At 37.3% G+C, this 25,012-nt stretch overlaps 1 protein-coding gene, 1 non-coding gene and 1 pseudogene across 8 annotated transcripts in view; all 3 read right to left on the bottom strand.

Annotated features, from left to right (window-relative positions):
- MIGA1 (mitoguardin 1) overlaps positions 1-25,012 on the bottom strand; it is a 78,660-nt gene that overhangs the window by 19,451 nt on the left and 34,197 nt on the right. For all 7 annotated transcript variants that reach the window (XR_015160296.1, XR_015160297.1, XM_086390697.1 and 4 more), the window contains one exon: positions 6,513-6,613. Coding sequence is in view for 5 of the 7 variants with exons in the window: in XM_086390697.1 (XP_086246823.1) it covers positions 6,513-6,613 (101 nt within the window). In the remaining 2 variants the exon portion in view is untranslated. The remainder of the gene's footprint in view (positions 1-6,512; positions 6,614-25,012) is intronic.
- LOC147375641 (small ribosomal subunit protein uS17 pseudogene) lies at positions 571-6,366 on the bottom strand (annotated as a pseudogene).
- LOC147375640 (U6 spliceosomal RNA) lies at positions 22,999-23,105 on the bottom strand. Its single transcript, XR_015161775.1, has one exon. It is a non-coding gene; the product is annotated as a U6 spliceosomal RNA (small nuclear RNA).

Raw genomic sequence — 25,012 nt, 5'->3', positions numbered from 1 at the left:
AAAGAAAAAAAAAGGAAATAAACTTACAATAACTGCCTTCTAAAATGGCACTCATGAGACTTCCCTGGTGGTCCAGTGGTTAAGAATTTGCCTTCCAATGCAGGGGACACAGGTTTGATCTCTAGTCGCAGAACTAAGATCACCATGCAATGGGGCAACCAATCTGAGTACCATGTACATGTGACCACAATGAAAGATCCTGCACGCTGCAACTAAGATCCAATGCCGCCAAATAAACAAACATTTTTAAATTATAAAATAAAAAATAAAATGCCACTCATGATCATTCTCTCTTCCTGGTACTTCATACCGCATCTCATGTTGAAGAGGGCTAACCTGGGTAACCAATAACAGATAGAAATAATGGCGTGTGATTTCTGAGGCTACATCAAAACAATCACTGCTTCTGTCTCACTCTCTCTTGTGGAAGCCAGGTGCCATGTTATGAAAAGGCTCAAGCAGTCCTATTGAAAAGTCCATAAAACCATAAAAAACATAGGTTTCCTACCAAAAGGTAGCACCAACGTGCCATTTATGTAAGTAAGCTTAGGGCAGATTCTCCAGCTCCAGTCAATCTTCAGATGACTACAGCCCCGGCCAACATACTTGACTACAGTGTACAAAAGACCTCAAATCAAAACCACCCAGATAAACCATTTCCACATTCTTGATCCTCAGAACAACAAGATAATAAATGTTTGCTATCGTTGTTACTGTTGAATGGGAAATAACTGGGGGAGTGGGCAGGTGTCCAGTCTCAGGATTTTTGATTTTTGGAACCACTTCTTGGCGCTGGCAACCTTGGTGACCTTGAGCATGCTGAACTCACAAAATCTTGCTCAGGGGGCAGCCTTACCCATTGTGACAATGTCACCGATCTGGATGCCCCTGACGTAGAGCAACAGGTGAATAGACATGTTTTTATGTATTTTTGGATATAATAGAGGTGTCTCAGGGGATGAAAGTGGTCCTCTGCATCTTCATCTTAGTCACCACCCAGACAGGATCTGCCCTCAGATGGAGATATTACCAGTAAAGGGGCATTTCTTGTCAATGTAGGTGCCCCCAATGGCCATCTGGGTGCCTAGAAGCCCAGACCAACGTTCTTGTATTGTGAGAGCCTCTCCCTGATGGTTTCTTCAAGCAGGACCCTCTTTCTATTTTGAAAAATGGTGTCTGCTTGCCTTTGGTAGGCACGCTCAGTCCAGGAGTATATATTCCAGGATATATTCCAGTATATAGTCCAGGATATATTCCTTATCTAATATATGTGACTTTAGAATTAAATACCAAAACAACAGGCCCTTCGGATTAGTGCTCAGGACGTAGTTCTCACAGGACTAACCCTAAGGCCCATGACCTCCAGAAAACCACCCCATAAGCCTTGGATTTTAAAGGAGACTCCTAAAATGCTTGAGCCTCTATTAAACCCCGACTGTGGAACCCCCAGGATATATAGAAGGCTATAATATAGACTAACAAAAAGACACATGCCCCCTAACTGATTTAATCCCTAGAAAACTGAGGACTCTGGCAACTAACCTCTGAACCGGAGCACATGGTCCCACCCTTTAAGATACACTCCTGAGACCTGGGACAGACCTAGTCTTGGCACCAGCCCCCAGTCCACATCTGGATTTTATTGGTTCTAGGACAATAAACTTTGGGTAGTTTATTACATAGCAACAAGTTACTAATGTAATAGTGGAGAGATACACAGACTTCCAAAAACTGGAAAGCAAATGGAAGTGTGTTGACAGATGAAAGAGATGAGGAAGCCATAGTCCTGAATAAGTTCGAGAGAGTGAAAGTCGCTCAACTGTGTCCAATTCTTTGTGACCCCATGGACTATGCAGTCTATGGAATTCTCCAGGCCAGAATACTGGAGTGGGCAGCTTTTCCCTTCTCCAGGGGATCTTCCCAACCCAGGGATCAAACCCAGGTCTCCCACATTGCAGGTGGATTCTTTACCAGCTGAGCCACAAGGGAAACCCAAGTTCAAGAGAAGATATAGTCAAAGAGGAGTGCCAGGCCCACAGTGAGCAGGTATGAGGGCAGGACTGAAGAAGAGGGATTGAAAATGGGAGTTTAAATGGAAGTCTGTGTCCAAATAACTGTAGCTGTCCTGTATCTTATTCTACTTTCTGCCATGGAATAGAAAGGCAGCTTACAGGAAAACAAATTTGCAACCAGAGAACATTTCTTTTTAAAAATTACTTGAACAGGAATTCCCTGGCAGTCCAGCGGTTAGGACTCCGTGCTTTCACTGCCGAGGGTCAGGGAACTAAGATCCCACAAGCCATGTGCCATAGCCAAAAAGCAAAACAAATTACTTGAACCACCTGGGGAAAGCAAGTCTGCCAGGGTGAGAGATGCATCTGCCAGAGTAAAGCCCTTTCCATTCTGTATTCAGGTGTGCCCTGAGGATTGGGCTATTTCCACATCATTCATCCTAAAGAAATACCTGCCAATCAACAACCTCAAAGAAATAGACTGAGCCCAGTTATCCTTCCCTGTTCACCTCTTCCAGAAGAAACAAACATAAAACAAGGCTGTTATCCCACACAATCTACTTGAGAAAATCAATCCAGTCACCAATTAAGCTTTCAAATTTGAAAAGAAAACCATCAGTACAAAAATGAAAGCCCAAGATAAACAGACAAAATTGACCCCAGAGGAAATAAGATAATTCTGGGTTGCTATAAACAAGAGCTATCAAGTCAGAGAGGTAAAGCAAAAGCTTTCCAAGTTTCCTTTTAGAATATGACTAGAGGTATCTGAATTATAATAAAACTTTCTCTTTAAAGAGAACCCTAGGGACTTCTCTGGTGGTCCAGTGGTTAAGAATGTGCTGTGCAATGCAGGAGACATGGGTTCAATCCGTGGTCTGGGAACTAAGATCCTACCTACTGAAGAACAACTATGCTTGTGTGCCACGGTTACCAAGCCCCTGCATGCACTGAAAGATCCCACATGCTGCAACTAAGACCTGACACAGCTGAATAAATAAATACATTTTAAAAATAAATAAAGAGAACCCTACAACTTATATATTAAATTTATATACAGACACACAATGGTAATTGTGGTAATTCTAAGAAAAACTAAATTTACAGCTAAAAAATACTGTTGTTCTTGTTTAGTCGTTAAGTCGTGTCCCACTCTTTGCAACCCCATGGACTGTAGCCCTCCAAGCTCCTCTGTCCATGGGATTTCCCAGGCATTTCCTGGGAAATGGGTTGCCATTTCCTTCTCCAGGGGATCTTCCTGAACTAGGGATCAAACCAGCCTCTCCGGCTTAGCAGGCATGTTCTTCTACCACTGAGCCACCTGGGAAGCCCTTTGCAATTTTAGATTCTACCTATTAAATGACAATGGAGGACAAGATGGTTAGATGGCATCACCAACTCGATGGACATGAGTCTGAGCAAGCTCCAGGAGTTGGTGAAGGACAGGGAAGCCTGGTGTGCTGCAGTCCATGGGGTCGCAAAGAGTCGGCCACCACTGAGTGAACAACAACAATTAAATGATAATCTCTTTAACAGACAGGAAAGTCGGGACAGTACTCAATGCAGTGGCTCCCTAACATTCAAAAGACTCTTCAGAGCTTGAAAATTATGCTAAGTAAAAGAACATCAAACACAAAAGATTATATACTGCACGATTCTATTAGTATGAAGTGTTCAGGACAGGCAAATCCACAAAGATGGAAAGTACAGGAGTAATCGCCCCGGACAGTGGGGTAGGAGAGAAAAAGAATTGATTACCAATAGGTAGGAGTTCTTCTGAGATGATAAAAATGTACTGGAATTAGAAAGTTTGCACAACTCTGTGAATATACTAAAACCACTCAACTGTACAGTTTAAGAGAGTGAACTTTTATACTACATGAATTATATCTCAATAAAGGTATTAGCTTTAAAAAAAAAGACTTTTCAGGGAAAAAAGGCTCTGGTTCCAAACCACTGTCTGGTAAAGCTTATACAGGAGAATCTTGTTAATCACTTTCAAAAGTGACTGACCAACCTTAGAGAAAAGTCTATGCCAGGACTTGCTTTAATCTAAATATTTAGGCAAAAACTCTTTCTGATAATTCTGAATTAAAGCTTTCAAATTATCACAAACTGTTTAAACTTCCCAAGGATTTCTGGTCTTATTTTCTTAACAACTTTGTTCATTAAACAGTTTTTTTTTCTGCTAAGTTCTTGGCATATAGTAAGTGCAATTAAAAGTAATTTAACAAACATTTCTTAAAAAGGAATTGATCTTGGAACATTCACATTCTGAGATCATACATTTACACTTAGAAGCATTCCTAGGAGATTTTGTCGATAGTGAGCCCTTCCTGTGGTATTCATGCATTTTCTTTCCATAATTTATCAAACCTTTATAGCTTAAACCACATGATTCAGCATCCTACTTCTGGGTATGTATCAAAAGGAAATGAAATCACTATCTTGAGATATCTGCACTCTCATATTCATTGCAACATTATTCACAATAGCTAAGAAATGGAAACAACTCAAGTGTATATCAATTGATGAACGGATAAAGAAGATGTGGTATACATAAATGTATGTATAGTCAATCAAATATTATTCATCCATGAGAAAGAAATCTTGCCATTTGTGACAATATGTATGGGGCAGGATCTTGAAGGCATGTAAAGTGCAATAAGACAGAGAAGGACAAATACAGTTCACCCTTGAACAACGTGGGGGTTAGGGGAATTGACCCCTTCTGTGGTTGAAATAGTCATCCCCCCATTTCCTTTTTCAGGACCTGCCTCAGATACCAAAGTCTTCAGATGCTCAAGTCCCATAGTTGGCACTTTAGTATTCATAGTTTCACATCCTTGGATTCAACCAACTGCAGATGATGCAGTATGTATTTACTGAAAAAAAAATCCATGTATAAGTGCATCTACACAGTTCAAACCTATGTAGTGCCAAGGTCAACTGTACTGTATGGTATCATATAATTTTGATCTAAAAAAGCCAAACTCATAGAAACAGAGGATCAAAATGGTGGTTACCAGGAGCAGGATGTAGAAAAAATTGGGGAGATGCTGATCAAAGGGTACAAACTACCAGTTAGAAGATGAATAAGTTCCAGGGATGTAATGTACAGCATCATGACTCTAGTTAACAGTACTGTATTATATGCTTGGAAGCTGCTAAGAGAGCAAATCTTCATACCACAAAGAAAAAAGGTAATGATGTGAGGTGCCAGAGGTGATAACTAGCCTTATTGTGGTAATTATTCCAAATATATGTTTCAAATCATTGCTCTGTACAGCTTAAACTTCATGTTAAGTCAATTGCATCTCAATAAAGCTGGGGGGAAAAAAAAGAAAGATAACCCTGTCTATAACAATCCATAAAAAGCAGAGGAAATAGCTACTTCATAAAATGAGTAGATATATTTTGTGTGTTGCAAACTTACAAGTTTACTTATAAGTAAAACTGTGAACTCAGGAGATGATACTGTAAGCAATAGCTAAAATACACATATACAGAAAAATCTTGAGAGGATGAAAGATTATGGTCTGTACAGCTTTAAAGAAGGCAGAATCAAAGTTTAGGGAAAAGGGTGTTGGAATACCAAGCTTTCCACACTAGAGCTTGAATCCACACATCAGTAACAGATGTGTGATACTATTTATATGAAAAAGGACAGCAGTAATATCTAAGAATCTACCATAAAAATGAAATAATTCTAAGATAAAATTGGCCATATGTAATTTTTAAAACTGTCTCAAGTAGAAAAGATTATAAACAGATGACCACTTTGCAACCTTCTCTTTGGATAAAAAATTTAAGTCTCAGCGTAAAACAAATTACTCATAAATCCATAATTTAGTGATCACCACTGCTTACATATTAGTGTATTTATATCTAGCCTTTTTCCCTCAGACTAAATACTCACATAATACACCACAAACAGGTTTTACTTCATCACAAAATTACAAGCACATACTCTGTATACTCATTTCACTTAACTTATGTTCCCATGTCATTACAAACTTTGGAAGCGTGTTTATGGCACTATAATATTTCAAATTATGGATATTCCATAATTTGGCATTACACTATTTTCAGTTTTTCATTATTATTAAAAATGCTATGAATAGTTTGTATATATAAATCTTTGAATCTCATTTCCTTGGGAAAAAAATATCTAGAAACATGATTTCTCAGCTAAACAATCTGAATAATTTTAAGATTCTTAAGGTGAACTGCTTTCCACTAACACACTGATATGCCTCATCCATAACCCAGTCTATGAAAGTGTTCACTTAGAGTCTATGTTTACACGTCCACCTCTCTAAAGAGACTCTAAACTCCTGTGGGAACTTACGTTCATGGTACATTCATCTTTGTATCCTGGTATCTACCACAGAGTTAATACTAAATAAATGGCTACTGAACTGAGTTACAGCACAATGGCAAAACAGTAATGTCCAGCTGAGAAAGAATAAGAAATCCTCATTAGGAACACACATGTCCTACCTCTGCTGTTGAAGTAAAGGAATCGGTTGATGCGACACTCAGGGTGTCTCTCAGGCTGAAGTCATCCGCATTCCCTTTCATGGTGACATCTGTATCTTTATCTGAAAAGAAAAGGCAAAAAGCTCAGAAGTTGACATTCCTTGTCATTACCATATTTCATATTCTATTGTTGATTTTTTCTATTTTTTGTTTAAACTTCAGTCTTTATTAGAATTCTGGAATCTAAAAGAAAAACAATACAAACTGATGGGATATACTCTAACAAGACTCTCAAAGTGCTTCAAACTGATGCTGAACACCACCAAGCAGAGAAAAAAGTACTATATAGTACACAGGAGGCACTTTTATTTTTAAAAGAGATAAAACTATTTCAGATTTTTAAAGCTTTTGAGTAAATAATAAATTGGTATATAATAACTGGAGTTGATTATCTACCAAGCATGGTAAATCAGAATATGTTATACCACAGGTAGTCTGAAACACAGCAATTTAAATTGCAAGTGGCCTTACCCAAACTGAGATAACTGGCAGGTTCATTTACATTAAATGAGCTATCAGCATAAAATGTTATCTGGCTAGTCATCTGTGATAAACCAACCAATTAAAATAACTCAGGAAGATTTTAGTCTTTAGGGTCTACTTTAAAACACTGAAAGGCCTAAAGTGATCAGGGTAGCTCACTGATGTTGATTCTGCTTACCTGAGGGTCAAATATAACTGCCCTCATGATTTTATTTTTATTTATTTATTTTTTTGCCACAGCGCAGTGACTTACGGCTCTTAGTTCCCCAACCAGGGGTTGAATCTGGGCCCTTGACAGTCAGAGCACAGCGTCCTAACCACTGGACTGCCAGGGAATTCCCCACAATGATTTCAAAGGATTAAAAAAGCTTAAAGGCATTTCTAAATGATTAATTTGACCATACCAAGTCAGGCTACCTATTGCCAACACCTAGCATTCTGAATGTGGATGTCAGTATCTTCACATACTATCATCCGGAATCTTAACTGTTGATGTTACACTTTAATTGGTACAGCCACTATGGAGAATAGTACAGAAATTCCTTTAAAAACTAAAAACAGAACTACCATATCATCCTGCAATACCTCTCCTGAGCATACACATCCAGAGAAAAACATGGTCCGAAAGGATACATGCACCCCAATGGTCAATGCAGCACTGTTTATAATAGCCAAGACATGGAAACAACTTCAATTGTCCACTAGCAGAGGAATGGATAAAGAAGATGTAGTACATATATACAATAGAATATTACTCAGCCATTATAAAGAATGAAATAATGCCATTTGCAGCAACAGGAATGGACCTAGAGATTGTTGTACCGAGTGAAATAAGTCAGAAAAAGAAAAATATGTATGATACTGCTTATATGCAAAATAAATCTTACAAATGAACTTACAAAACAGAAAGACTCAGAGACTGAATTTATGGTTGGGGGATGGGGGAGGTATACATTGGGAGTTTGGGATTGACACATACACACTGCTGTATTTAAAATGGATAACCAACAAGGACCTACTGTATAGCACAGGGAACTCTGCTCAATATTATGTAACAACCTAAATGGGAAAAGAATTTGAAAAAGAATAGAAACATGTGTATGTATAACAATCACTTTGCTGTACACCTGAAACTATCACAACATTGCTAATCAACTATATTCCAACATAAAACGAAGTTTAAAGAAATTATATTTTCAAACAAATTCAATACCTGTTTATAGATCTGACTACACTGTAGCAAGCAAGTGATACTCTTCAAATTCTATCACAAGAATAAAAAAGCAAAGAACAAAATATACAGATTTTTATTTTCATTTTCAATCTGCTAAGTGTGTCAGATACTTTATCTTCTTTGAAAAGAAATCAGAAATCTTTGGCTTTCATTCATCCAGATTTCTATTCCATCATTTTTCCCCAAATAAAGTTCATTATCTTTACCATAAATGTTCCAAATCCCATTTACAACCCCCAAATACCAGAAAATAGACATTTTGTGATTCTCTACAGGAAGTGTAAAGTTTTTAAAACAGTCCAAACCATTAATTTAGTTGAAATTCAAAAGATTTCCAACCAATCTGTATTATAATCTCTAAGCCAAGCAGAAGAGCAAATTGGGACAAAGTTCATCAATTCCTATCAATTAAGTATAAATACACATAGCATATTTTTTTCTGCTTTACATTTGGTGGGACCATGGTTGACATTTTAACTATTTATCTTCCAAATTTAAGTTATAATTGTTTTCCAATAAAGCTTACATCAATCCTTTTAAAATACCTAACTTCTCACTTCAAAATCCTACTAATAAATAACTATTAACAGAACAAAATCTGAGGTTAAATTATTCTATTTTCAAAAACACAAGTCCTTTTAGGAATTTAAAATTTTTTCAAGCTTGAGAATAAATTGTTTTACACTTATAAATAGCTGTAATACTATTATTTGGGGCACTCAGTTATCCCGAAAAATTTCCAATATTCTCTTTTCAATGTATGTATGCTTTTTGAAAATTATTCACAAAATTAAATCAGCATTCACAACTTTCCAACTTTTATCTTCTTAATTATTTCCCATTGTTGGTACTAATTCTGCAAAAAGAAATCATAGTACAACCTTCATTATCCCAAAAGCATAATTAAAGTGGGATTAAGTTACAAGTCAACTAAGTTAAATCTTGGTTCCATATGCCTTTTGCTATTTTCGGAGTGGAACACAGACATTTATCTTATGTCACTTTACCTTTCAGACATTACCCAGGAGCTGTTAAAAGTCTGTTTTACTTCACTCAACAGTAACTAGCCATTCAATGTCATCCAGATGAGTTACCATGGTTGTACTTTATTTTTAAAAAAAGCTAACAAAGAAAAATGGCTCAGAGGAATTGGAAAGTTTTATTCATTAAACTCAACTTCATAAACCACAGACCATACTTCTCATTTCAGTAATTGTTATGATTCCTGGAATGGCAGCTTAATAATTATGAAGAGAAATAATACATCTGTTTTTTAGATAAGCCAGCAAAAAGTATAAAGAAAGAATATTGGGTAATATCTCAAATTAACTGCTTTCATGTAGTTTTAAAATTTAAAATACATTTTCTAAAAGTATCATTAACTTAATTATTAAAAGACATGGAAAGCAAGGAAAATTAAAAACCAAAGGCTTCATCTTAGTCAATAGTTTTAGAAAATTCTTACCAAATTCTTCTTAGGAAAAAAATGCTAAAACCATAAGATATCATTACACATCTACCAGAATGATCAATTTGAGGAAAAAATGGCCATTTTTTTGTTAAGGGTATACAACAATGAAACTTACACATCACTGGTAGAAACAGCTGATAAAACCACTGTGGAAAGTTTGGCCATTATCTATCAAAGTTCAAGATTGCATTCTTATGACTTTGCAATTCTCTCCTTGGGTGTGTTTTACAGAAATACGTGCTTAAATGCACAGAAATATTCATAACAGCACTGATTACAGTAACCCCAAACTGGAAAGAAAACAACTATCCGTCTACCACAGAATACACAAACTGTGGTGTATTTATACAATTAAATACTATACAACAATAAAACTGAATGAACTGCTGCTACATGCAGGAACACAAGTGAATTTCACAACATGTTAAGTAAAAAATGTTATGCATGATTTCATTCAAATAAAATTTAAAAAAACAGGCAAAACTAAATAAGAGTGATCAGGACTACACACTTGATTGGTAAAACTATAAAGAAAAGCCAGAAAGTAATTAGCATGAGCTTCAGGACAGGGGGCTAATTTGGGGGGTTGGTAGTAAGGGTATTTATTGGGAGGGGGTACAGAAGAATCTTTTAGGGAGCTGGCAATGCTTTATTTTTCTATCTTCTAACAGGTACACAAGAGGGTATGATAAATCACTGTGATATTTTGTTTTGTGCACAGTTCTTCTAAGGGTTTAAATAAAAGGAAAGAAAAATGATATCTATGGATCTTGGCCCCTGATGGCTGAAAAAAACAAAATACTTTCCATATTTCAATGTCCACAATGAAGCTGTAAATTATTATTAGATATGAATTTTATTCCCTGATAGAATAAGTATCTAAATGATGCTAAATTCAAAACGTCAAAAAATCTGGTAAGTCTGGTTAAGTACAAGAGCAAACTGAAAAGAGCACCCTCTAGGGAAACACCAGTAGCAATAGCAGAGTCTAATGCCACGCGTGTGTACCACTCACAAGCTTTCTTCTCCAAGCTCACTGATTTTTCTTTGCTATTTAATGATTGTTTTCAAATTTTAAGTGAGAATTTTTAGGTGGAGATAATGAACTATTCTCAGGAAGAAGACAAATTATGAGGTGTGTAATCTAACTGTAACAATAAAATTGTGATTAATAAACATTTATTTTGCACATACTAAACTCCAGAAACCAAATACACGTTTCACATATATTATCTAATAATTCTCACAATAATCCTACCTTTTTAAGGTAGGTACTCTTTTTTTTTTTATTATCAAAAAGTTAAGGGACAGGAAGGTCAAGTAACTTGGCCTATAGTCACACCATTTAGAAATGGAACGGCAGGATTCAAACTCAGGTCATTTGACACCAGATTCCGGGCTATGAGGGCTTCCCTGGTGGCTCAGATGGTAAAGAAGCTGCTTGCAACACAGAAAACCTGGGTCTGATCCCTGGGTTCGAAAGATCCCCTGGAGGAGGGCATGGCAACCCACTCCAGTATTCTTGCCTGGAGATTCCCATGGACAGAGGAGCCTGGCGGGCTAGAGTCCATGGGGTCACAAAGAGTCGGACATGACTGAGCCAATGCTAATTGTTGAGCCTCTCCTATATTTTTCCTGGGTCATTTTGCCTGTTATATGACTTTATCTTGTTTTGAGAGCACTGTTAAAATTCTTATGTTTCCATATATTGAATTAATTAAACTTATGATACTATAAACCTGAAATATGCAGCTTAAGCCCCTTAAGGATTCATCATTAACCTTAGAAGTACCTAAAAAAAAGCTTTTCACATAATTGGATGTCTAAATACAAAAAAATGTACCATGGGTTACCTCACTGGCTCTTAGAGGAACAGCTTTTCTTTTTTTAACCTTCTTAAATAGTAATTCTAACATTTTTAAGAACATTTTTTTTACATGTCTCAATCACCCAGAACTTTTAAAATATTCATACACAGACATAAACTATGTTCTTCTCTGGAAGAACACTGAAAGAATAATGTTTACTTTTAACTAAATAGTCAAATAGCTTAGGCCAAAAATCTGACTGGAGTCAAGCCTTCCTCCTCCTTTCACAATCTCATAATTCACATATTACTTAAGTTTTTTTCCAAGGTAGAATTTGCTTGAAAGTTATAAAAGGAAAAAATCAGAAGACACTTCAGCTCTGGAACTTGGAACCTTAGGCCTGGATCTATTTTCTTTAAACCAATCCAAGTGGGTTTTCAACATGTCTCACTTTTGCCATCCCCAGACATGGTCCATTTTATGTCACTTAGAAGGCATCAGCTTTATTTTAACTTCAACAGATTCTAGTGGAGATTCCAAAGATGCCACTCTTCTTTTCAAATCCAGGCTGTCCACTGTGGATTTTGTAACACCAGCAAGAAGAGGATGTCTGCCAAATGTCTCAATGTCATCTGACTTCTATGTCAGCAGCTATTCTCCAGATGATTTTTAGCAGTTAAAATATGATTTGGAACCTTGTCTTTTCTACGGTTTTATTAAAAATGGAAAAGGTCCGCTGCTGACAAGACAAGCTATTTTCCAGAATCTTCTATAATCTGTTAAAATAATTAAGAAATCTAGAAAATGACTGCTGTTGTTTACCCTGTATGACTATCTGTTCCATCCATACTGAGGATAATTTTTTATTCTCATTTATTTTAATACTAAAAACAAAGTGGAATACAAAAACCAAAAACAATGGGGCGGGGGGAATTGGATGAAGGTAGTCAAAGATACAAATTTCGAGTTATGTAATGTACAACATGATAAATATAATTAACACTGCTGTATGTTATATATGAATGTTGTTAAGAGTGTAAATCCTAAGAGTTCACATCACAATGAAAAAACACTTTTTTCTGTTTCTTTAATTTTGCACCAATATGAGATGATGGATGTTTGCTAAACTTACTGTGGTAATCATTTTATGATGTATGTAAGTCAAATCATTATTCGGTATGCCTTAAACTTACACAGTGCTATATGTCAATTACAGTTCAATAAAACTGGAAGGAAAAAAAAACACAATTTCAGAAAGAGGAATAGTTAAGTGAGCTAACATGATATTTTCTTGATTTTTCCCTTGATGAGCCTTAACACTGAAAAGAATAACAATGAAATCTCCTAAAACAAAAGAAAGGCTATCTAATCAAATCAAGTCTTACTTTATCATCACGTACACAATTTTGCCTATATGAAACAACACATGCACAAAGCAGCCCCATACTACGGCACTGCTCAATGTTTCCACAACAGTTGTCTCTGGCTTCCCCTACTTATCAAAACTTCTTAGACGCCATGATTGGCCAATGAAACAACTGTGATTTCCTAACTGGGAAATACAGCTGCTGATGCAAAACGAGTAACAGAAGAAAAGAAAAAGGAATAACAGCATTTTATATCTTTTTTTAGGAGAAGAGAGAAGTAACTGGATAACCTAAAGGGCAAAAAGTAATAAAGGGTAAGTCCGATGTTATAGAGACTTTAATGGGGCGACTAGCACTGCTAGTCAATCTGTACACTACACAAAAGGTCCCTAGTCAATGGGACAAAGGAGGCGAACTCTAGCTCACATCTTGGGCCTATATTATCCTGGAAGATGGACTTTTTCTTATCACAAAGGTGCCCTTCCCAAGGGCCTGTTGTTGTATAGTTGCTTAGTCATGTCTGACTCTTTTGCAATCCCATGGACTGTAGCCTATCAGGCTCCTCTGTCCATAGGCTTTCCTAGGCAGGAATACTGGAGCAGGTTGCCCTTCCCTTCTCCGGGGATCTTCCCGCATTTCCTACATTGGCAGATTCTTTGAGCCATGAGGGAAGCCCACTCCCAAGGGGCTACATAGGCCTTTATCTACATCAAACAAAGGTCTTGGATGGGTTAGTGTAGGTCCTGCACTTCAAAATCCAAGTGGGTAAGATATAACTTGAATACATAAAAAGCAAAGTCAAGAAGCAGGGATTTCCTTTTTATGTGGCACCCCAGCAATTTTCATTATACTGCTTTCATCTCTGAACCTATTTTGACTTGTAAACCCCAGTTAGACTTCATTTTGTAGTATTATTAAACATTTTGAAATTAGGATTATGAGCCTTAATGCATGACAGGAAGTTATGGGGCAAATTTCTCATGTGTTCTGCAATTTGCAGTATATATATTTAGAAGTCTGAGTATACAAGTTAAGCCCGTAATTCATGTCACCTCCTAAAAATAAACCCTCAGGGAGTTTATCCTCTGACCACAGTGATTCTGCATGGAAGGAAAGGGACGAGGTCTTAAAGCGTCAACTGTCTGACGTTTGACATAAGACAATAGGTTGAGGTTATTTCCTCTTGCTGCCAGCTCTTTCAATCTCACTAAGTGTTCTACCTGGCTGCTTACCAGAAAGAAGAAAAACATTTCTCTAGTGGTCAGGAGGTCCCACTTTACAGCTTTTCCTGTTCTCTGCCAGAAAATATGTACAGTCAGTACTGCTGCTGTTGCTAAGTCACTTCAGTCACATCCAACTCTGTGCGACCACCGCACATAGATGGCAGTCCACCAGGCTCCTCTGTCCCTGGGATTCTCCAGGCAAGAATACTGGAGTGGGTTGCCATTTCCTTCTTCAACAGTCAGTACTAGGCTGGAAAAATCCCTAATTTTCCCTGTCTCAATGAAGTCCTATGCATAAGTAAGGAGAAAGAAAGATGGATAAAATACTTAAACTGTATCAGTAAATGCTCCCACAATCTCCTGCAAACAGGTAAATTTAATTAAATGACTTCTTATCATTCTCAGCGGCTCCCTTTGGCCTAAATGTATAAAACAAAGACTTTCAAGATTTATCTTCTGCCCACCTTTCTAGATTCCTTTCCCACCACTCTCTTACTTACACTGTGTTCCCAAGATGTATCAAACAACTTACAGTTCCCTAAACAGGCCCCACTTTCCACCTTGACCCATGTTGTTCCCTCCACTGGGAAAAACCTTTTTTCCTATTCCTGATGGACCTTCTGCAAGCACACTTCTGTATGACACCTCCAGAGCACCTTCTAAACACATTATTACAGCACTTTTTTATTAAAATAAAAAAATTTAATGCCTATCTTCAAAGACAAATTCTGGGTTGCCTAAAAGCAAGAGTGAGAGCTTCTTCACTCTAGTCCCTCCAGTGTCTTATACCGTGTTTGACATACACCAGGAAATCAAACGTTGACTAAATAAATATTCCAGCCCTAAGACTCTGAGTTCATTCTGTTAAAAAAAATAGATTATAAAAAGGCCTAAACACATATCTGAAATATGCAGTGATGCTGTTAAGCTACAAAAATTCCTGGTTTGTTTCTAAGGGCTAAATTTATAATTTATTCATACACATCACTATGAAAGAATTTCAAAGTCCTTTGCTTTAGCCAAAAAAATCAACACTTATCAAACTCATGGTTTCAGAGTTGCCTTCTAACACAGCTATTGCAAACACATACTATTCTTTATAGAATCTGTAAACATACAGCAACATGGATGCAACTAGAGATTATCATATTAAGTGAAGTAAGTCAGAAAGACAAATACTATATGCTATCACTTATAAAAGAAATCTAAAATATGACACAAATGAGCCTATATATGAAACAGAAATAGAATCATGGACATAGAGAATAGACTGGTGGTGCCAAGAGGGAGGGGGTGGGAGAGGGTAGGCGTGGGAGTTTGGGATTGCTGCTGCTGCTGCTGCTGCTGCTAAGTCGCTTCGGTCGTGTCCGACTCTGTGCGACCCCATAGAAGGCAGCCCACCAGGCTCCACCGTCCCTGGGATTCTCCAGGCAAGAACACTGGAGTGGGTTGCCATTTCCTTCTCCAATGCATGAAAGTGAAAAGTGAAAGTGAAGTCGCTCAGTCGTGTCCGACTCTCAGCGACCCCATGGACTGCAGCCCACCAGGCTCCTCCGTCCATGGGATTTTCCAGGCAAGAGTACTGGAATGGGGTGCCATTGCCTTCTCCGGAGTTCGGGATTAGCAGACGCAAGCTAGTATACATAGAATGGATAAACAACAAGGTCCTACTTAGATCACAGGGAACTATATTCGATATTCTGTGATAAACCATAGTGAAAAAGAATGTGTATGTTATATATATATACACACATATATGTGTATGTTATCTATATATATACATATATATATATACACACACATATATATATATATATGTATAATTGAGATAATTAGCTGTATCTTTGCTTATTTGCTTCAATCGTCTCCAACTTTTTGTGACTCCATAGACTAGAGCCACCAGGCTCCTCTGTCCATAGGATTTCCCAGACAAGAATGTTAGAGTGGGTTGCCATTTCCTTCTCCAGGGAATCTTCCTGTCCCAGGGATCGAACCCGTTTCTATTGCGTCCCCTGCGTTGGCAGGCAGGTTCTTTACCGTTAGCACTACCTGGGAAGAATTTGCTGTATAGCAGTTATTAACACAATACTGTAAATCAGCTATACTTCAATTTAAAAAAGAGAGAAATGTAAGCAAACTATAAAGCCCAATTAATTTTAGAAGAGATCTAAAATAGAGATTCCTTAAATTATGTTTGCTGTAAAACATATCAACTAAATAATGTGCCCAAGAAACTGTAAACAAGCTTCATCTGTCATTAATCAGGTTTATTTTTACACTCGTATTAAATTCAGCATTTTGGTCCTGCCCTAATAGTCTAACCAAAGTGAGTAAAAAATAGCCTTACTTCCTCAATGCACTGTTACAGAAACAAACTACCAAACCATGTATTGGTGTACACTCTGCATGATATGAAGATAAGAAAAGTCTCCTAAAACATAAAGCATTCCTTGGTGTCAGGTTTTAATCCCATAGTCTACCAATCTCTCATTAGTTGTTGTGATCAACTAAAGTCTAACTTTTTTTCCAAAATAATTCAAATAACATAAATTTCTGTTTAATACAATAGATATATATACTTTCATTATACAATATTTGACATGTACAAAAACTATACATAGCATAGGTGTGTATAATATTTTGAATCAAAATACTGAAATAAACATTTGTGAATCTACTACTCATTTTCAGCCACTTGTTTTTTTTGGCCACACGGTGCATTTTGCTTCCCAACCAGAGATGGAACGTGGGTACACTGTTGTGCAAGTGCAACGTCCTAACCACTGGACTGCCAGGCAAGTCCCTACAACCATGTCACAAAACTTACAAAATACTGGAAGGACTGATGCTGAAGCTGAAACTGCAACACTTTGGCCACCTGATGCAAAGAACTGACTCATTGGAAAAGACCGTGATGCTGGGAAAGACTGAAGGTAGGAGGAGAAGGGGACCACAGAGGATGAGATGGTTGGATGGCATCACTGACTCAATGGACATGAGTTTGAGTAGACTCTGGGAGTTGGTGATGGACAGGGAGACCTGGCATGCTGCACTCCACGGGGTCGCAGAGTCAGACACGACTGAGAGATTGAACTGAACTGAATTGAAAGGAGAAAAGTATAATCATGCAGAAGACAGTACTGTAGATATCTGATTCTCATGATATATGAGTCTCCAAATAAATTTCAGAGATATTCAGTAAAAACAGCAGCAGATAACCAACGATAACCACATGTCCCAAACCAGATCTGTTTACTTTTAAGTTATCTTAGGCTCTTAAGCAGGCTGAGGGCACTTCGGTTCGGAAGTATGGGAAAGAATGGAGGTGGGAAAGATAAAAGAAGGGTCTTCTGCTTTGTAGAAGGAGCTTAAGCTCTGTGTTTTACAAAATAGCTCACTGAGGTTTATACTAATTTATATGATATTGCTTTCTAACTGCCAATCAGACCACAAATAACCTGAAAACAGGCACGTTAGTCCTTATTTCATCTGCATGTCATCACACATAAAGCATATAATAAACAATTAAATAAATAGTTGCAAGTTGACTTTTAAGCTGTAATTCACCTTAGCAGTCTTCACAAGTCCCTACGTAAATGCTCTTGTACCTAACTGGGAGGCTACAGCAATAGAGGCACAGTCTTTGATTCTGTGTAGCAGGCCAGCTAACTCACAGTCTTCCTTTGTAAACAGCTCTTCAGAGGCAAAAAGACTCTAAGAATCTGTCCAGAGCAGTAAGGTGGGGGGGGGGGGGGCGGTGTGGGCGGGACGGGGGAAGTCTGGAAGAAAGAAAGGAACACACAAAGGTTGGAAAAAAAGCAAAAGAGTTGAAAAGAAGGAAAATAAACGGGCTATCATTTGCAGATATGCGGTCTAGATAAAAATTCCAAAAGAACCTATGACAAATTACTAGTGGTGCAACTAATATGAGTTAACAAGGGTTGCTGATAATCAGATCAGATCAGATCAGATCAGTCGCTCAGTCGTGTCTGACTCTGCAACCCCATGAATAGCAGCACGCCAGGCCTCCCTGTCCATCACCAACTCCCAGAGTTCACTGAGACTCACGGCCATCGAGTCAATGATGCCATCCAGCCATCTCATCCTCTGTCGTCCCCTTCTCCTCCTGCCCCCAATCCCTCCCAGCATCAGAGTCTTTTCCAATGAGTCAACTCTTCGCGTGAGGTGGCCAAAGTACTGGAGTTTCAGCTTTAGCATCATTCCTTCCAAAGAAATCCCAGGGCTGATCTCCTTCAGAATGGACTGGTTGGATCTCCTTGCAGTCCAAGGGACTCTCAAGAGTCTTCTCCAACACCACAGTTCAAAAGCATCAATTCTTCGGTGCTCAGCCTTCTTCACAGTCCAACTCTCACATCCATACATGACCACAGGAAAAACCATAGCCTTTTCACTGCTTTTTAAGAACTGCTTTGGCTATTCTTAAGCCCTTTGCTTTTCCCTGTGAAGTTTAGGACGGCTTGTCAAGCTTCATGAAAACGCCTCTTGAGATTTTGGTTATGTTAGGTCAACTTCATAAGGTGACCTAGTATTATGAAAAATTTACATCTTCATTACATTAACGTTTCCATCTACAAACATAATATGGCTCTTTATTTACTTAAATCTTGTATGTCTTTCATAATTTTTTATGGTTTCTCCATACAGGTCTTATATATCTTTATTCCTAGGTCTCTTATAGTTTTGTTGTCATTGTACACGGTACTTTTTCTGAATTCATTTTCTAATTTTTTATTACTGGTATCCAAAATATTGTTGATGCTGATAACACTCAAATGTAAATATCAAGCTGTCCTAAACTTCACAGGGAAAAGCAAAGGGCTTAAGAATAGCCAAAGCAGTTCTAAAAAAGCAGTGAATTAACTCACCCTACCAGGTATCCAGACTCATTATAAAACTTCATAAAGCTATAGTAATTAAGATACTAGAAACCAATGCAGAAACAGATAAACAGAACAAAACAAGAGAGTCCAGAGAAGACACACATATAAAACAACTTTACATACGAGAGGGTGTATTTCAAATCAGTAAGAACAGAACACATCATTCAATGAATGGTACTGAGGCCACTATTTATCCAAATGTTTAAAACAAAAAACAGAGTAATAATATACATTTTAAAAAATCAGCTTCTAACCAATTCCACAATAGGCGGAAAAAAATGATTCACAGCATGTTTAATTATGCAAAGGAAGAGTATCAGTAAAAAAGAAAAAAAGAAAAAGAAATATATGGTAAATTTAATAAAAACCTAGAGTTGATTATAAAACTACAATCTTAGAGAAGAATTTCAGTTTTGGAAGATATAGCCTAGCTGGAATATATGGGAAACAGTAAAACAAATAGAATCAGAAAAGTGATCTAAGAACCTGGGAGTGACAAGATGAGAGTTTTGCATCAAGATAACTTCAGAAACAAGGTACAGATTTCCTGGGGGGAGAGATGGGAGGCAGGAACCCTATTGGAGGATTCTTAAATCCAAGCAAAATATAATGAGAGTGCAGAGAAAGGAGAACAAATGACAGCTATATTATGGAGGTAGAATTGACAGATATGTAGATGACACCATCCTTATGGCAGAAAGTGAAGAGGAACTAAAAAGCCTCTTGATGAAAGTGAAAGAGGAGAGTGAAAAAGTTGGCTTAAAGCTCAACATTCAGAAAACTAAGATCATGGCATTTGGTCCCATCACTTCATGGGAAATAGATGGGGAAACAGTGGAAACAGTGCCAGACTTTATTTTTTTGGGCTCCAAAATCACTGCAGATGGTGACTGCAGCCATGAAATTAAAAGACACTTACTCTTTGGAAGGAAAGTTATGACCAACCTAGATAGCATATTCAAAAGCAGAGACATTACTTTGCCAACAAAGGTCCGTCTAGTCGAGGCTATGGTTTTTCCTGTGGTCATGTATGGATGTGAGAGTTGGACTGTGAAGAAGGCTGAGCACAGAAGAATTGATGCTTTTGAACTGTGGCGTTGGAGAAGACTCTTGAGAGTCCCTTGGACTGCAAGGAGATCCAACCAGTCCATTCTGAAGGAGATCAGCCCTGGGATTTCTTTGGAAGGAATGATGCTAAAGCTGAAACTCCAGTACTTTGGCCATCTCATGCAAAGAGCTGACTCATTGGAAAAGACTCTGATGCTGGGAGGGATTGAGGGCAGGAGGAGAAGGGGACGACAGAGGATGAGACGGCTGGATGGCATCACTGACTCGATGGCTGTGAGTCTGAGTGAACTCCGGGAGCTGGTGATGGACAGGGAGGCCTGGTGTGCTGTGATTCATGGGGTCGCAGAGTCGGACACGACTGAGCGACTGAACTAAACTGAACTGAACTAGATAACTGGATGTGCTGGCAAGGAGTATATTCATTATCACTTCTTGCTTTCCTCCTTTGCATATGGCAAGATCAAGAAGTAAGGAAAATCAGTAATCTTAGCTATATCTAGAATAAATACTTCGACAAAATATTTGTCCTTCAGATGGCAATTTTCTAACACAAAGAAAAAGATTTATAAGGGGCATCTTTTTTACCTTCCCAAGTAAATAACTTTGAACATGGGCTAAATACTTTGTTTCAGGAAATGAAATGTATGTTATTATTATGAGAAAAAGTCAAATTAATTTCCAGAAATAAATAAATCCTTCCTGCAATATACCTGAATAATATCATGTAAAAAAAGTTATGGACATGTGATATCACCTACCAGTAACCATGAATTTTTAAAAATAAAAGCCTATTCAAGAAAGATTTATGCAGAGAACTAATTACACAGAAACAAAATTTCCATCAGTAACAGAAGGAATATATATCTTGAAAAGATCCCACGTGTAAAGTCCCAAGCATTAGAAATGAGTTTGTTTCTGCTACACCAACATGACTGAACCTCAAAAGTGCAATAATTACAGGAACAACCAGGACACAAAATTCATATTTTAAGATTAATCTTCTATTAAGATTGATCTTCTAACAAGCTAAGAAAGAGTCAAATGTATAAACTGGACAAGAATACATACGGGGTGATAAGTCAATGGCATTTCATCTTATTGCTTGTTTCATAGGGCAAATAGGATCAAATACTGGAAATTTTACATGCTTCAAACTAAAAGAACGTCAAAGAAATGATAAGGACGCAATACAGTTCGCCACTTGAGAGAACAGACTGATATGAGTGGGAGATCATTAGGTGGACTCTATGGGGATGAACCATGCATTTTTTAAACAATCTTAGAACAGGCCTCATAAAAATGTGAGAATATATATGAAAGCACAGCAAGTGTTTACCATGTACTAGTGCTAAATACAACATGCATGTTATCTCACTTAATCTTCACAGTTCTATGAAGCTGATCCTAATGCATTCCTCCAGCTTACAGATGAAGGAGATGAATCTAAGAAAGGTCAAGGCCTGCTTAGGTTTCACAGCTAGTAAGAGTGGGAGAGCCGGGATCTGAATCCATGTTTGTTTAACTCCAAAGCCCATGTCCTGAACTACTACGCTATACTGTCTACAACTGAAAACATACTGGAGTTTTTTGGGTGAGCCTTCAAAAATTACAATAACAAAATAATAGTTTAACAATTATAATTTAACGATTATCTGAAAAAGAAAAACTGCAAATAAATGTTAACTATGTGCTGTTAGCTAGAACTCACACTCAAATGGAAACGTACGCTAATGTTATTTCAAGTCTCTGTGCATAACCTCCTGGCTCTGTCTCACTATGAGTTACAGTAGCAGGTGTATACGGAACATGCCAGAAAGAGAGTGAGTGGTGACCTAAATTTAACTCCCAGTGCTATGAACAACCCAGAATGGCATTTATGCGTCATAGGTGTGCCACTCTCAGATAAAATGTGCTGCCCTCTAGTGATTTCAACACCTGTCGTTTAACGTTAAACAGTCTCTCCTAAGTGAAGAAGGAAAACTTTTTTTTTTAATTAGAGAACTAAAATCTTCATTTTATTTAATAATCAGAAGAACAGAAGAAACAATGACTGCTTAGGCCAGGAGTAAACTTCTGATGTGTAAGAGCAAATACAGAACTATATCCAATAATGATTCACTAATCCATAACAGTTAAGGAAGTATCAGTCCAGAATATGACAAAAGATGAATTAGAGAATACCAGGTAGTTACATTTTATATAAGGAATTCATGCCTTAAAACATGATTCAAACACTGCCTAATTCAAAGCTACGTTCCTGTAAGAATAAACGTAAATGGATACTAATGTGCCTTACAACTACTGTGCTGTATGTCTTTTCCCAAGCATAGTTTCAAAGCATAATAAGTGACTATAATAAGGTCTGGTTTTTTTAATCTGTGAAGGTTTATTTCCTCCAATTTTTTCTACTATAAAATAGCATACTTATCAGGAAAACCACAATACTCTCAATCATCAGAAACAGAATTTGTAGAAAGATGGTCACTGCCTCTTCTTGCTTTCCAAATCTCATAAGAATCTATCTCATTTGTGAAACCCGAACTAAGATTCCTAAGGACAAGGGAGTCTGGGAAATGTAGTTTGTTTCGGGGTATATTTTTTGGGGGGAGGGTGCTTTTATAGCTTTTATTGCTTCCTAGTTGGTGTAGTGGTAAAGAATCTGCCTACCAGTGCAGGAGATCCAAGAGACGTGGGTTCAACCCCTGGGTCGGGAAGATCCCCTAGAGTAGGAAATGGCAACCGTATTCTTGCCTGGAAAATTCCATGGACACAGGAGGCTGGCGGGCTACAGATCATGAGGCCACAAAGAGTCAGATACAACTGAGCAACTAAGCAAATAGTTTTTATTAGTTTATTAGCTACTGTTGTTTTCTTTTCATTAATTTGACTATTAAAAATACAGAACGCTTCACAAATTTGTGTGTCATCCTTGAGCAGGGGCAATGCTAATCTTCTCTGTATTGTTCCAATTTTAGTGTGAAAAGAAAGTGAAAGTGTCTGACACACACACACACACAAAAGTCGTGTCCGACTCTTTGCGACCCCATGAACTGTAGCCTACCAGGCTCCTCAGTCCATGGAATTTTCCAGGCAAGAGTACTGGAGTGGGCTGCCAAAGTGAGCAGCACATATACTAAAGAATGTTGTTAAGAATGCTTTAAAAACACAAAGTATTTGTAGTAGAGTTTTTTGTATCACTATCAGTTCCTTCCCAAACATCAAAAATAATTTTCTATTTTAACACAGATGATAGCTTGGCTTAGGGGTGCCCTAGACTGCTTGAGATTTTAAAGCCAAGTTCCCAGAGGTTTTTCATTTTTTTAAATAAAAGGGCTCCTCGTTCAATTCTGCTCCTTTATTTTCTTGGCATTAGTTCCAATACTTCCAGGATGCTTTGTACTAAATTAACAGCAAGATCGTCAGCAGTTATTTGAGCTTCTTTACCACATTTGATGACCACTTGGAATGACAATATTACAGAATATAAAAACTTAAGAATAAAAGTAAAAATAACAGCACAATAATCATCAAAACCATTTGTAGAAGTTCCCATGCATGTAAACAACAGTATGGTTGTCTAGATACTGACATATGATACTCTATTCCTGTTACCAGCTGAAGTGGTACCACCTAGAGTAAACATGGTTTGTAATTCACTAGGTCCATCAGCTTGGAAACTAAGAGATTCATAAATTGCTTGACATTTGTACTACTTAAAATTTGTAGTATAAAGTGCTATTTTGTATTGTTTCAAATTCACTCACACAAAAAAATCACTTAAAGTTAGTTAACAGAATCATACTGTATTTTAAATAGTTTTATTGAAGTGTAATTTACAAACCATAAAACTTCTCCATTTTAAGTGTACAATTCAATGAATTTTAGTAAATACATAGTCTTGTAACTATTTCAAGATTTCAACACAATCCAGTGTTAGAATCGTACTATACATTTTTTTTAACTCTAAAATTTAAATCTTAGATTTATTAGCTTCACTTAACTTGTGTGTGCTCAGTCACTCAGGTGTATATGATGCTTTGTGACCCCATGGACTGCCAAGATCCTCTGTCCATGGGATTTCCCAGGCAAGAACACTAGAGTGGGTTGCCATTTCCTCCTCCAGGGTATCTTCCCAACCTAAGGATGGAACCTGAGTCTCTTGCATTGCAGGTAAGATTCTTTTCTGCTGAGCCACCGGGAAAGCCCTTCACTTACCTAAACTCAAAATACTGACAAAAGTTTTTTGGATCTGCTGAAATGGGAAGATACAATTTACTCTCAACAAACACACTGCTATCTAAAAAGAAAAATGCTAAGACAGTTTTAAACATACTAAAAGGATCATGCTGGGGAGGATTTAAAGTGTCCTCTAAACTCGTGCACAATGTTAACATGGAAAACTACTCACTATAAGCAGTACAGGAGAATGTGAAATTAAGTAGAGTCCCTGTGTATATTCTGAATTCTCAAATTAGTGAAGTAAGTTTTGCTGAGGCTCTTGTATCAATAAAATCTGACATATGTGCCTTTGAAAACTAAAATGATTTATTTATTTGCAAGTGAGTATAAAACCAGCCATGAATATTTGATGGCAAATACCTATCTGCAAAAAATCTCAGCATTGACAATATTGCCCAAAACCGTGAATTGTTATCTGCCTCTTTTTCAAAAAAAATTTATATTTTCTTAAATTACCAGTTAAGTAGATAAATATACATATATTTTGGCATGATATACATTAAAGTATCCTAAGATCTCTTTATGATCAACATGAAAAAAGTGTGACAGTAAAACTTCTAAAACTCTTGGAATTTCCTGAGTGATGTGGTAAGAGGGGTGCTTTTCATAAGTCCTTTTCAACTATAACCAAAGATTATGCTCATGAGGTGACTCCTGGAGGATGGGG

Source organism: Bos grunniens, chromosome 3, assembly GCF_055505025.1.
Source record: "Bos grunniens cultivar Pamir isolate PY7600 chromosome 3, Bosgru_T2T1.0, whole genome shotgun sequence".
In the NCBI taxonomy this organism is placed as follows: Eukaryota; Metazoa; Chordata; class Mammalia; order Artiodactyla; family Bovidae; genus Bos; species Bos grunniens.
Note: the sequence above shows the minus strand (reverse complement) of the source record. Positions and strands in the feature narration are given on the sequence as shown.